Source organism: Pyxicephalus adspersus, chromosome 6 (genome assembly GCF_032062135.1).
Source record: "Pyxicephalus adspersus chromosome 6, UCB_Pads_2.0, whole genome shotgun sequence".
NCBI lineage: Eukaryota > Metazoa > Chordata > Amphibia > Anura > Pyxicephalidae > Pyxicephalus > Pyxicephalus adspersus.
In genome coordinates this window covers 66,346,307-66,360,679 of record NC_092863.1, presented here as the reverse complement: position 1 = coordinate 66,360,679, position 14,373 = coordinate 66,346,307, and the positions used below count along the sequence as shown (strand labels likewise).

The window sequence follows — 14,373 nt, the reverse complement described above, 5'->3', positions numbered from 1 at the left end:
TGAACAGTCCTGATAGTTTCACAGGAAAATCCAGAGTGTACCGTAGTTACCTGAAATCATGTAGTGATCCACTGGGCTGACCACTGAACAATGGGCCATGGATGACCACTGTCATTTAATATAAACGATTTAATGTCATTTGATATATGGGATGGCCATAACAACCAACATCGCCAGCAAATGTTCCAATATCACTAGAGGAAGTTGGTTGAATGATTCTGATGTTCTGAAGAAAGTTCTGAATAACTTCAGAATTTAAATAATTTGAAAAGAAAATCCCTTGTCTTTTAATGGGCTATTATTCTTTATAATGTATACCAAAATGTACTCTGTACTTACTGTAGTAAATGATTGCCCTATTTAATGTACAGCACTTCATAATATGTTGGCACTATATAAACACTGTTTATTATTATTATTATTATTATTAATAATAATAATAATAAAAATAAAAACAATAATTTGCTACATGTGTTTGTTTATCTAATCTCTTTTTTTCCATTAGGGAATTTTAGAGAAATCATGTGTGGTTTTAACCCAATGGCTAGAAATTGTGGCTTTAAAGTGGTTCTTTGCATCATTCCTCCCCCTGACACCATCAGTATGCTACTATTCCTCTATGGATGGCAACTATGGAAAAATATTCCTCTTGTTATTACTAAATATGGGGCACTACTTTTTCCACTTTTATTGATTATTAATATTATCTTGTATTTATATAATGCTGAAAATATTATGCAGTGCTTTAAAATACCATAGTCATGTCACTAGCTGTCCCTCAAAGGAGCTCACAATCTAATGTTCCCACCATAGTCATATGTCATTGCCACAGTCTAAGGGCAGTTTTGGGGGGAAGCCAATACACCTAACTGCATGTTCGTGGAATGATAGGACACTATTCCTTGTACTGGCACTGATGGCTCTATATTTCTCCTTGCTAATCACAGGCCCTAGGTGATTTTTTCCTGCACTGTTTATCTGCTGCATAATAATTCTTTATAGCTGGTTTAGTCGGGGGCCTTCTCATTTCAGAAAGTTGTGAGATGTCCATAACTTTTTCAAACATTTTATCTTTGAAATGCTAGCTGCTCTGGGCGTGTTATAGATTAAACTAAAGCCATTCCATAGACTGATTGCTTTGGGAGCAGGAAATATTCCTAACATAGCCATACCCAACCTCTCCTTCTCAACATGGCCACATCCCTAATAAATACATGAAAAGAAATTTGGTGGAACACCATCAGACAAATTGGACTTTTTAGGCCAGCTTTTATCAAATTTAGCCAATTTAGCCAATCCAACAACACATTTTTAGAAATCACGAACCTTTTTATTAAATATAATTAAAATCAAACATAAAACATTGAAATAAATTGAAGCGTACAACACAGAACCTCCTATTGGGGTTTCCACTGAGGGTACGCCGAGATTTTTTTCTATGTGTTTCACGGAATAAATCTGCTTTTTTAGGAAAAATATTATAATTAATATAAACATTATGTTTTATAATTATAGATCTTATTTTTCCTGAGGAAGCAGATTTATTCCGTATAACGCGTTGATAAAAATTGGGCGTACCCTCAGTGTAAACCCTATGGGAGGTCCTGTGTTAAACACTTCATTTTCTTTCAATGTTTGATTTTAATGATATTTAATAAAATTTGTTTATACTTTATAAAAGTTTGTGGTTTGATTGGCTACATTTGGTAAAAGTTGGCCTAAGTGCCATTTGTCTGGTGGTGCTCCATGGAATTTCTTGTCATGCAGGAAAAATTCCTCCTGTCATTCATTGTAAGTGGGAAATATCAGGTCAGCAGCAGCAGCCAGTCCTGGCCGAGTAGAGCGGCACCTAGTGTCCGGTACGGGGCGGTGCACGTCTAGAGGGATGCGGCGGCTGTCCGTGTACGAGGCATCTCGGAGGTACCCGGGCGCAGTGCGCTGCCTCCTCCTCCTCCAGCTGCTCCATTGGCTGGGATCGGCGCTGTATTGAGTAGGGATCTGTGCTCGGTATTCGTGTCAGTTCCCTCCTGGCGGCTCTGTGCTCCTGGATCTGCCCGAGATGCTGAAAGTCACTCTCCCCTCCTCATCCTCATCGTCTTCCTCCTCTTCTACAGCCTTCTCCTCCACCTCCTCCACCTCCTCCAGGTCCAGCGCTGCTCCCGACTACTGGATCGATGGCTCCAACAAGGACACCTTGGCCCAATACTATGAGCTGGAGTCCGAGCTGGGACGGTAAGCAGAGAGCTTTCTCAATCATGGTGTGTGGGCACAATGCCCCCTCTATTCATCACAATGCCATGGTGGGTTTATGGGGGAAAGTTGTACTGAGGGGGTGAGAAATGTCAGCCTGGTCCTCCCTCACCATGGATGGATAGAATGCCCTGTGGCCAGGCTTAGAAAGGTTTAGATAGCCAGGGATGGGGATCGTGCTATGGTCAGGGATGGGAGATCCTGCTATGGCCAGGGATGGGGATCCTGCTATGGCCAGGGATGGGGATGCTATAATAGATGGGATAGGAGATCCTTGGATAGTCAGATATAATGATACTATGATGGCCAGGGATGGAGTTGTTGTGATAGCCAGGGATTGGGTGACACTTAAATGACCAGGGATTGTGATGCTGTCATGGCCAGGAATGGGATATGATATGATGACCAGTAATGGGAAGGCTGTGATGACCATTGATAGGAGGTGTTTATATAGCCAGTGATGGGGTGGATGTGATGACCATGAATGGGGTAGCTATAATGACCAGGGATGGGGAGGCTGTGATGGCCAGGGATGGGGTAGCTATAATGACCAGGGATGGGAAGGCTGTGATGGCCAGGGATGGGGTAGCTATGATGACCAGGGATGGGGTAGCTTTAATGACCAGTGATGACCAGGGATGGGGTAGCTTTAATGACCAGAGATTGGGTGGCTGTGATGGCCATGAATGGGGTAGCTATGATGACCAGGGATGGGGTAGCTATGATGACCAGGGATGGGTTGGCTGTGATGGACGGTAATGGGGTGTCTGTGATAGCCAGGGATGGGGTAGCTATGATGGCCAGTGATGGGGTAGCTATAATGACCAGGGATGAGGTGGCTGTGATGACCATGATGGCCAGTGATAGGAGATGCTCAGATAGACGGGGATAGGGATGCTAATGCTGCTGATGGATCAGTACGGGATCTATAGAGACAGCATGCATTCGTATTCATACCACATCCCAGGACAGCGGAGGATGGCTTATCTGCCCAGAAACTGCAGTCTACCTGTTATTAAGCTATTAGGATTGATCTCTAGGGAGCATTGCATTATATTGTGCCTGACTGGAGTGCAGGCATCCTTAGACTCTCCCCATTGCTACTCTCTAATGTTCTCTTATCTATATGTGGGGTATCATGAGGATCCTCCCGGAACACGTTTCGTCATCCTGCCTTCTGTTGGAGATAACTGTCCACTTCTTTTTTACAGCACTTGATACATTTTCCCTGCTAGACAACAATTACAATATCTCATCCTAATGTTTATATATTCATTGAGAAAGACAGATATTATTTATTTGTATTTTTAGTACTGTAAGCATTTACCTCGTATGACATTTTTCAAAAACAACACTTTCCACCTTTTTGCAAGGACCAGTAGAAGAATATAACATATTTAACAGCTCTTCCCGTAAATTAGATTTCCTGCAAGTTATATCTTGTTTCTTTCCATTGCATTGGGTGCCCTGTTGGGTCTTCCAGTGATCATTACGGTAATAGCTGTACCCGTAGTTGATGAGGTCTGCTGTCATTCTCCTGTTGTTGGTGGGCACTCCGCCATAATGGAGCATGCATGTGGCTTGCTAGCTTAGTCTTTCCATTGGTGCTGCATTTGAACTCTCAGAAGGAACACTGGATCCAGGTCAGTGAGTCCACATGGAGCCTGGAAATGGCATGGAGCCAAAGGGTGGAAAAGTAATTGGTGCAGTAGAAGCATTAAAGCTGATATTCTCCTAGTTCATATTCTTCATAGTAGACCTTTATAAAGATCCAACTCTATTTCATGGTGTTATACCAGTCAGTGGCTCTCCATTGTAGTATTGTGAGTCTTAAGATTCAGGTCTGTGAAGGTTCTCATTTACCCAGGTAATTGTATATCTAGTAGTTATTGATCACATTTAACTGGACTTGTTCTTGTAGTGAATATGTTTTGCATCATATTCTTCCAGTGTAGGAAATCACCCAACCTGAAATTTGTGAACCAACAATGTCTTCAACATTACAATAACAAGATTGAGACAAGTGAATGTTACTATTGTGTTATAGGATTCAGGTAGTTTACCTCTGTACTTATTTAAGAAACAAGTGCAGTTTGCTGTGAATTGCAATGAATAAAGCACTTTAAAGGAAACATATCATAGGACCTATGTATGAAATGTCTTTGGTATCTGTACCTTTGAAAATCATCTTTTTCTGACTGTCATACTCCCCTAATATCGGCAATAAAGTACAGTTACATTTATATTGTAGTCCTATATTCACCTGTCCCCGATCCAGCGAGATTGAGATTTTTTCTAACCCACTGACCCTCAAATTAACCTTTCTTTGAATTCAGTTTGTGTTTCGGTTGTTCCTAGACTGAGACCTAATTAATACATGGGTAACTAAACTACAACAATTGTGACTGGCAGGTCCTTTATTGCAATAGGGACTGGTGATGTTCCTTCTGCAATAAAATAACCGTACCTGCCCAATCACAATTCACATGTTCCCATTTTATCACTGGTGCTGCCATCTTATTCTTCGTTCTTCCTGGCCATTTTGATTGACATGCGCACTTTATGAAGTTCTGGAAATCCCAGGGTATGACGGGATGAGTCCCGCATAGCAATCAGGCGGGTAAGTATGTTTTATTTCAGAGGGGACTTGCTGTTCAAAACAACACTAAAATTCCACTTTAAGGCCAGTCACTTGGGAAGGCCATCCAAGTGAGCCAACTGACGGACCAGAAAGTGTGTGTGTGGGGTGCTGTAGAAATAACTGGTTTGTACTTGGCTATGCCATTTTTTTACTATTAAGGCATCCCAAGTAACCTATACAGAAATATTTCATATTAGAGAATACATGACTATACAACACGTCCTGCTGTCATCCTTATCTGTGTTTGGGAAAATCAATGTACTTAGATACAGAAATACATGTGAAGGTTCTATATTCAGAAAGGAAGACATCCTGATAACATATAGTTGTTATCATCATACTACTGCCACCATGGTGTCACGTACCCGGGACCTCTACAATAGTCACTTCTACTAGGCTTGTCTATTTTTAGAGGGCAGCGTGTGACTTTACTAAACCTACCCGCAACATTAAAAAAAATAAATAAATCTAAGCATTATTATGATATCACCTTAATGACCGCACTCATCAAAAAATACATCTCTTGATTGTTTAAAAGATAAATGTTTCTGATTTTTTAAAAACAATTCTGATACATTGTGAATTGCTTGTTGTAATATTGCAAAGGATTTATAAGAAATGTTGGATACATTGTCAGGTTTTGATTGCAGTCTATAATCCTGCTAAAGAAATGTAGGCTGTGTTCAGAGTGGAGGTGAAGTTGTGGTGCAGTTACTCGTTTCTAATGCCACTAAACCACTGCTTTAGGGGAGACGCTACATGTAGAGTCGCTCACCAAGAGAATGAATAGCGATATCGGTGAGAAGTTTAGTGCCACTAACTCTTGGCCACTGTTGAATCTGCAAAAGCTGTTTTTTTAAGGAACCAGTGATGTGGTGCAGGAATACAAGTGGCTGGCAAGGTACCGGCTGCCATGAGGCACACAGGATCACTTTCTCACTCCTCGCGTCTGAACCTCTCCTTACTTCCTATTTGTCCTGGTGAGTATCGTAACTGAAAAGGAATCCAAAAATTTGAAACCGGACCAGGCATAAAGGGGAATTCTTACAATGCCCAGTCACTGCCTTTAGTGCAACATGGGAAACATTGCATGCGTTAATGCATGTAAAAGGTATAAAATAAGTCCTAAAACAATTTTTTGTGGTTTTGTGGTCACCTTCTAGTCTCTAATTGTGTTTGTGATGGCATTGGATAGTGAAAATTGCTATGTATACCCTTATTAGACTGTTAGTTTAAGCAATCATGGCATGTTTGAAAAGTCTGAAAATTAGTTGGTGGAACTCTTTGATTTCTAAATTATTATGCAACATTTTGTTCCTCTCTTCTTTTCAAAGTGATTCAAATGATGGTGTTTGGGGACCACAATTAATATAGATCAGCAGATGAAAAAGGAAGTAGAATACTGTGTAAAGAAAAGACTTTGCTGGTTATCCTTATAGTGTAAATTACACTGGGGATGTATATAGAGAAAGCCCAGGCAAATATAGCCAGCCATGTGGGCAGGGTAAGTGATGTGATCACTATGTATGTTGTGTGGTGGTTAAATATTAGGATTCCATCCTTATATTGAACTGGAACCCTGCTTAATTTTTATGGAAACATTATCTTCGAGATCTACTCCACCACTAATTTATATATTATAATGTTTTTCAAAGCAGAGCTAAACATAAAATACAAAAAGTCACCAGAAGGAAGAAGTTTTTGGCAGAAGACACATGCAAAGTCCCTTTTGCCAAAAAGCCTTTTGTCACGCTCCTGGTGGTTCTTGTTTATTTTTATTTTGCATACAAAATACTTCACCAAGAATAGACCTAAAAGTCAGAGATAATGTTGTGCACACACAGGAATTATATCAGCAGTGGCTGCCTGATGACCAAAAAGAATTCCAGTGGACCATATAAAATAGATCGTTGTATGCAACCCCATCATTCTTATATAATCATAACTCTTGTAACTGTCACCTTTGCAGAACAAATTGTCCTGCATGCAAAAGCGAGAATTAAAATAAAGGCATGTGGAATAACAAAAGGAGTTTTTTTTTATTGATTGCATTAGGGATTCATCTTTTACAGCCTTTGATATATGTTCACTTTTGACACCTAGCCTAATCATTCTTGCTGGCTTACATTTAACACCTCTCCCTACTCCATTGCTGACCCTGACATTTTCACTGGGTTTTCTTCTACAGGTTAAACCCAGAAATTTTTTTAAGCGGTGGGAAGAAATTTTAGGCTGATGGCAATCCCTGTACTGTGACCCAACTCTTCAGTAACCACCCAAAAACAACCGAGTGGTAAGCCCAGCCAAAAGTGGCTAGGGAGAACACTGTTCTGGGTTTGGGTGTTTGGCCATCTTGATTCATTTCCGGTACCCAGGTAAGGTATGCCTGGATTCTACTCTGAGCTATGCGTGTTCAACTTTGAGTATGTTGTTCAAAAGATTGTGCACAGACAGGTAAGTTTATTTTAGTTCAGAAGTTCTGTAATATGCAATCTGCCTATTTGTAGTTTTTGAATATTTTGAACATTTGCTGGGCTGTCAATCAGAGTTCCTCTTTATAGTGTATTTAAACAAATTTTCGGTGGTTCAATCAGATATTCAGTCAGATATTTATTGATTGCCCTGGCCCTGCTTGAGCGATTACCTTTCTCTTATTGAGTGAAAATCCCAAATTTTGCCACTAGAAAACCACATTAGCAAAAGAAAATCTTCCAATGTAAATATTTGTGCTGATGATAACTAAGAGGGGATTTTGGGAGAGATTTCCAATTCCCATCATATTTAGTTAAGAAAAGGGAAATGAAGGGATAAAAAGAGAAATAACCTAAATGAAACACAAACTAATATTCTATCCAATATAAATCACTTATGATGGCATGTACATGTCTTAATGCTTGGAATAACATTACCATAACACGGATTAAGTTGGGATTCCTCAGGTATGTCTGAACATAAACATCTTTTGTTCACCTTATACTGAACATGATGTACGTCTGTCACTGCAGTGTTTTGGATACTCTGTTTGACCATAAAACATAATCCCGTGTAAAGGCGCTTTGTTTGGTCAGTAGCGTAGATTGATAATGGAGATTGTTTGATGTTTCTTCCTTTATATTTGTATATTTGTGTATAGAGGCTAGCGTTACCGTTTGATTTCAGTTATTGATAAGTAAAGCTTGCATGACTGGGTTTGGTCAGATCTAAAGCAAGATATTTACTGATAAGCTGGACAATTATTTGTCATGGTTACACTGTATGACTGCTTTTTATAGTAATCATATATAGGTCTGTTACTATCCCTGTGATGTGATGTAAAGAGTACCATTCAATAACTGGGGAGAAATAAGTTTCCTGCTTTGGAGAAGAACTTTAGCGAGTTCCCACATTTGAGCGTAAATGAACATGGAATGTGATCTCATTTTCAAAAGAATAAAAATACAGTCTTATATGTATTTTTATAGCACCAGCATGTTATATATCGCTTTGCAAAGTCCATAGTCATGTCACTAGCTGTCCCTCAAAGGGGCTCACAATCTAATGTCCCTACCATATTCATATGTCATTATCACAATCTAAGGACAAAATTGAGTGAAAGGCCAACACATGCATACATGCGGAGAACATACAAACTCCTTGCAGATGTTGTCCTGGCCAAGATTCGAACCTGGGATGTAGGTCTGCAAAGGCCAGAGTGCTAACCCTTATACAACCATGCTATGTAAAGCTACGTGCACACTTCCAATAATTATCCTTAGAAAACAAATGATTATGAGTGATCAACGATTATGGACAATTATACTTGAACGATCCTATTGTGCACAATTCTATACATGCTGTAACGATACGATCGTTCAAATATAATCCAACAATAGTGTACACACGCTAGATACAATCGTTTGAACGATGCAGGGAGTGACATGTAAAGGAGAAAGTGTATTGCAGAAACATGCACGAACACTGAACGAGCATACACACGATAGATAGTGAACGATCCTCGGCCAATCAGATCCGCCGTGATGGTCGTTTATTTCCTGGTCGTTCGATGTTCGTTTCCAACGATAATTATTGGAAGTGTGTACTCAGTTTAAGAAGCACTCCCAATGTTTTACATTTCAAGATTTAGAAAATACAACCAAAGAGCACTAAAAAAAATATTATTGACATAAGATTTTGCAGATAATCTGCTGTATTTCAGTATAGGTGTGTTATTTACATGATCTGTAATCTAAAAATCCCCCAGCGCTTTTTATTCAGTACTCATGGGGCTTGTTCACACCATCACATTGATATAACACATTGAAAAAACATTGTACATACCCTAAATGTGTGGAAACCCACCATGCATGGTGCTGTAGAGTTTGCTACATTTTGTTCGAACTGTATTTTTGAAATATATTTTTAATAGATTTGTTTTTATTTCTTTTTACAACATCACATTGTAATGCACATTATGCGTTGTGATTCGCTTTAGTGCAGGTTCTTTCCATGGCTGTATGTGTATTGAGCTTAATACTCATCAATGTGGTTGGGAACAGACAGTTGATTCATATATATATATATACTATATATATATATATATATATATATATATAATATATATATATATATATATTATATATATATATATATATATATATATATAGTGCTACTAGTTCCTAAATAATTATTTTTTTCAATAATTTAGATTTTCTTGAACAAAAAAATGCTTTCAAAATGTGTATTTCTCTTGTCCTTACCATATTGTTAATATTGTATAATATGTTAATAACTTTTAATTTTCCTGGTTTTCTTTGTAATTGTGTCACCAGAATGGAATAAATAAACCCTTTTTGACTTAAATGGTTTGATCGGTCTTGCTTTGCATTCTGTTCACATTGCTTGCCATTAAATGGTAACCCTTGGGCCAAACATCTAACCTGCTAAACTTTTCAGGGGCTCCTCCAGACTCTCTTGGCCTAAAGCCGACATTCTTCATAAAGATTTCTAATTATTGATTGATGTTTGCAATAACCCAGAACAACCAATCAGAAGTCTGCTAAAGTCAGACCCAGGCAAGGTTAATTGTATGTGGTTCCTGTGGGTTAGTACCCTTAAGAATTAGTTTTCCATAAACACAACACTTTATTGGTTTATGCTGGATATGTGTAACAGCAGGCCTTCACTTTCCAATGCAGAGAGTAATACTTCTGCTGATACATTGCTTGTTTTCCCTTGTCAGCATGTTCGCGCATGTGCACTGCTTTGGATAGATTGGATAGATTACCCTTCTGTACTTGTGTTGGTAAACATTGTTTTTAGGATAGAAAATGATGAGAGTTCCAAAATCTTACATTTCTCAGTGGCATAGGAGATAGGGGATGGGCTCCTAAAATAGGAACACCCGTCTTGCGGTTATTCTCCCTCATTTCAGTAAGGTTACCTTTCACCTCTTGTGGTGTATTTGTGGCAGTAAGTGAAATGAAGTCATCCTGGAATGCTTAGAAAACGCATACTACTCTATACAAAACTAAATGCTTTGCCTATAGATGCACCACCTATTTTATTGGAATACACAAAAGCAATAAATGTTGTTTTTATAACTGCCCAGACTTCAATATTATGCATCCTCATTAGTCACAGAGCCTTTTTTAATACAGACAATATAAATGAAGGCTTTTTAGGTTGACATGAAAGAGTTAAACATGGAAAATCCCATTCTATGTGACATGTGACATGAGTGTACTGAGCTGCTTAAATTATGGATATATCAGTTTTTTTCTAACCTACATGATCGTACTGCTGCTGTAATGATTTAGTTATTCAGAGTACATCTCGGATGTGAAATGTAAAAATCTTGCTGTCAAGCTGTATTTCAGAAGAAGATTATCAATAATTGATTAAAATATTCAGCACTGGCCTCAAAAGCAGAATCTCCCTGTGAACTCACGCATGAACAAATGGGTTTGGAATACATATAGAGCGTTTGTCTTAATAATATTCCCCCTCCTGGCACTGGTTATACAATATAAACACTATAGCTACGATAGTATACGATAGTAGTAATAATGAATATAAAAATATATTACACAGATATGTGAAAAAAATATATGAGCAATATATGGTTAAAATATAAATAAATCTAATGAATCTGCATGAAAAGAAGTGGAAATGAATATTCATACAGAAAAGACAGTTATAGAATCAAGACAAATTAAATTGTACCAGGTACTGGTTTTGAACAGAAACATTTTGACTATAAGTTATTGAGTGATGAAAAAACGTCTAGGAGGTAATCATCTAGGGAGCTGCAGACGGAATTATTTTTACAGTTTGGGATAGAATGGGAAAAGGTTAGAACTTTTTTGAGGTTTCAGTATTGAGGGGGAACCATATGTGGCAAGTTCAGTGTGTTTGACCCCGTGATCCTAACTTCATTTTTGGTCAAATGATCGGTTGCAAAGGTTTTGGTTTTGGCATTGGAGTGGACATTGACTCTTCCTTCCCATAGGTTCATGCAAAGCCGAGCGTTTTCTAGGTTGAATTCAGTATTGTCTCTGGGTACGCCCAAGTATCACTGATTTCCACTGTCAGCCCTTGGTCTTTCGTGGGACATGTATCTGATAGCTTAACTCTGTTGCGGCCCCACACAACCCTTTTTTTTAGCCAGTTTGATAAACTTTTCTAATTAAGTCTCTGGTGAGCTCAGCATAACAATGGAAGCTAAAACAGGACTGGAACAATCGGCCTGATTTATTAAAGCTCCTCAAGACTGGAGAGGATATACTTTCATCAGTGAAGCTGGGTGATCCAATAAACCTGGAATGGATTTCTTCAAAGTCATTTGCTATTTGCCAGCAAATGTTTTAAATCCTGGACCAGATCCACTTTGGGTTTGCTGGATCACCCAGGTTCACTGATGAAAGTGTTTCCTCTCCAGCCTTGAAGAGCTTTAATAAATCAAGTCCAATATCAGGCTTTGTTCCTTACAGAGACCCTGCATTTATTCCTGTTTTTATTAAGATACTTTCTCTTCTCCTCTTCTATGTTTAATCTTTACTCAGTTTTATCTGATATATACCAATGTTGCATATTTCTTCTTTGTGTGCTCTGGTATATAGTCAGCCTGGAATGTTAGAGAGGCATGCTGTGTTGTAATTCTTCTTTCGGTGCTCACTTCTCCGGCATGTTTGTTACATTCACTCCATATTTCTATATTGTCTGAAGACTTTACACCAGTTTTTCCTCCTATATGATATCTCTTCTGGTGATATATCTTGTACTTTCTTTGGTCTTTGTCAGTCCCCTTTCTTTCCCTAAAGTAAACAATAATATAAAAAAATGTGAGGGGAAACTGCCATTTGTCATTAAAAAGTGATCCCTGTGGAAGAGCTTGCTATTCAGTGTTCTTCCCAAAATCTTTTCAGCTGAGTGGGGAGAAACTGTAGGTCAAAAAGTGGACAAATCTACGACAAATTTATTGTACCTAGCTGTTGTTGCCATTGGAATATAGTAACCCGTATAATTGTCAGCTAATTACCACCAGTTCCTATACATTTTCCCATCATCTTTGTATGGTACACCAACTGTGTAGTGCCCCTGTGTTGAGACCCAACTTTTCAGTAACCACCGAAAAACAGCCAGGTGGTTACTAAAGGGTGCCAGGGGATGCACCCAGGTAAAAGGGGCTGGAGGGAACACTGCCATTTCTAGTGACATCTGTAAACTTTTGGATTTCCCATCACTTTTTTCCATTAGGTCATATACAGGTATATTAGGTAATTCTCCCAGCTGGGTAACAGCAAACAAATCTTGACGAGGTTCACAACCACTGCCTACAATCTACTGTATCAAAAACTACATTTCTGCATTGAGGGGGGTAGGGTCACTGGTACAGAAGTGATTGAAGAGTAATTTCAGCAAATAAATGTAACACTGAAGCTGTCCACTCAATTTATTTAATGTGTTTCTGTGAAATGAGCAGGAACAGTGCCAGGCCTGTGAGACCTTTACATTCCAAGATGTGTGAACAACCGAGGAACATGCTGTCGTAGAAATACAGGCGGCATTATAGCAATCTGCCGGAGATCACCATACATCTTATAGGTTTTTTTACTTAGCTCCCAGCTAGAAGTCCTGCTTCTTTGACAGTAAATGGATAATAGGACATGCAGTCTACTGGACTACAAGGTTTCTTTGAAATATATGGGAAGGTTTAATGACATTTTTTTCTGATCTATCTCCAATCTGATATCTTTAGTTTGCTGACATTTCATATGATTTGTCACCTACTATCTCTTGTCTACAATTTACTGTTGTTTTCTTCTGAACTATTCTTCTTCCAGTCTATATCACACTACAAAATCTTAATGAGTTTAGTGACATTTTCTTTCTACCTATCACTTGATTTGTTAGCTTTGGTCCTGTTTACTGACCTATTTCCTGCTCAAATACCTGTGCTCCAGTTTACTGATTTTTTTTCACTTGTCTCCTACAATTTTATCTTTGGTCCAGTTTACTGACATTTTCTTCTGGCATGGCTCCTACTCCAATATAGCTGATCCAGTTCACTGACGTTTTCTTACTACCGTACATATCTCCAACTCTAATGTATTTTTCCCATGTATCTTCTAAGGTAGCCACTCTGGAATTATAAATTACAGCTTATTGATATTGGCACAAATATGGTAACTGCCATCTCTGACTTGTTTTTGAAAAAGAACCCTTGGGGTTGTCATTCTCATTTCTGCTAAAATGTTACTGTTACTGACGTGAATTTTTAGGTCGTTAAAACATCTGTTATGGAACAAAAGATAAGGATGACAGACCTGGAAAATGCACAAGTACAGTTGACAATCGAAAATCCACCCATCGATATTCCGATTCCTTCAGTTTTCCGGCATGAATTTCGGAGCGCATTTTCAATACAGGAACTGTAGTACACTGTTTGGCCACTTCTGTTTTGATGGCGCTGTTCTGCAGAAACAGCTGTTAGATCTTGCCTGCTACACTAAATACACGCTGAGACGTCCCTGCTGCCTGCTCCCTGGAACTGTGCCAGATGTCCGCCGGTGCTGCCAGGGAAAGGGTGCTCTGTGTGTGGAGGTAAATATAGCTTTCAAAAACCCGGAATTTTCGAAAATCTGGCAAACCTCAGGTCCGGAGGTTGCCGGATTTTTCAATGTCAATTATATAAACTTGCAGCTCTTGTATTTTTGTACTAACAAGTTCTTTTTATCACTCTCAAGAGACCAGTCATTTTTTTTTTTGATCTGTGCTTGGTGAATCATACAGCACTCTGGAAATGTTCAAGAATAAACTATAGGAAGCACTTTACATCACACCCACTGTGATGGGAATCCGGAGGGTGAGAGCTGTGCATGCTAATACTGAATGCTATGATTTCATTTCTTTACTTACACAGCCTGGCATCACAGCCTGGCATGCTGAGTATTGAAATTCCAACACCTCTGCTATCACACCTTTAAGTGTCTTACCAGCTAATA

At 38.8% G+C, this 14,373-nt stretch overlaps 1 protein-coding gene across 1 annotated transcript in view; it reads left to right on the top strand.

Moving 5' to 3' along the window:
• Positions 1-1,894: 1,894 nt before the first annotated feature.
• CAMK4 (calcium/calmodulin dependent protein kinase IV) overlaps positions 1,895-14,373 on the top strand; it is an 85,094-nt gene continuing 72,615 nt past the window's right edge. Inside the window, exon 1 of the mRNA XM_072416095.1 lies at positions 1,895-2,232. Coding sequence (XP_072272196.1) covers positions 2,060-2,232 — 173 coding nt within the window. The 5' untranslated portion in view covers positions 1,895-2,059. The remainder of the gene's footprint in view (positions 2,233-14,373) is intronic.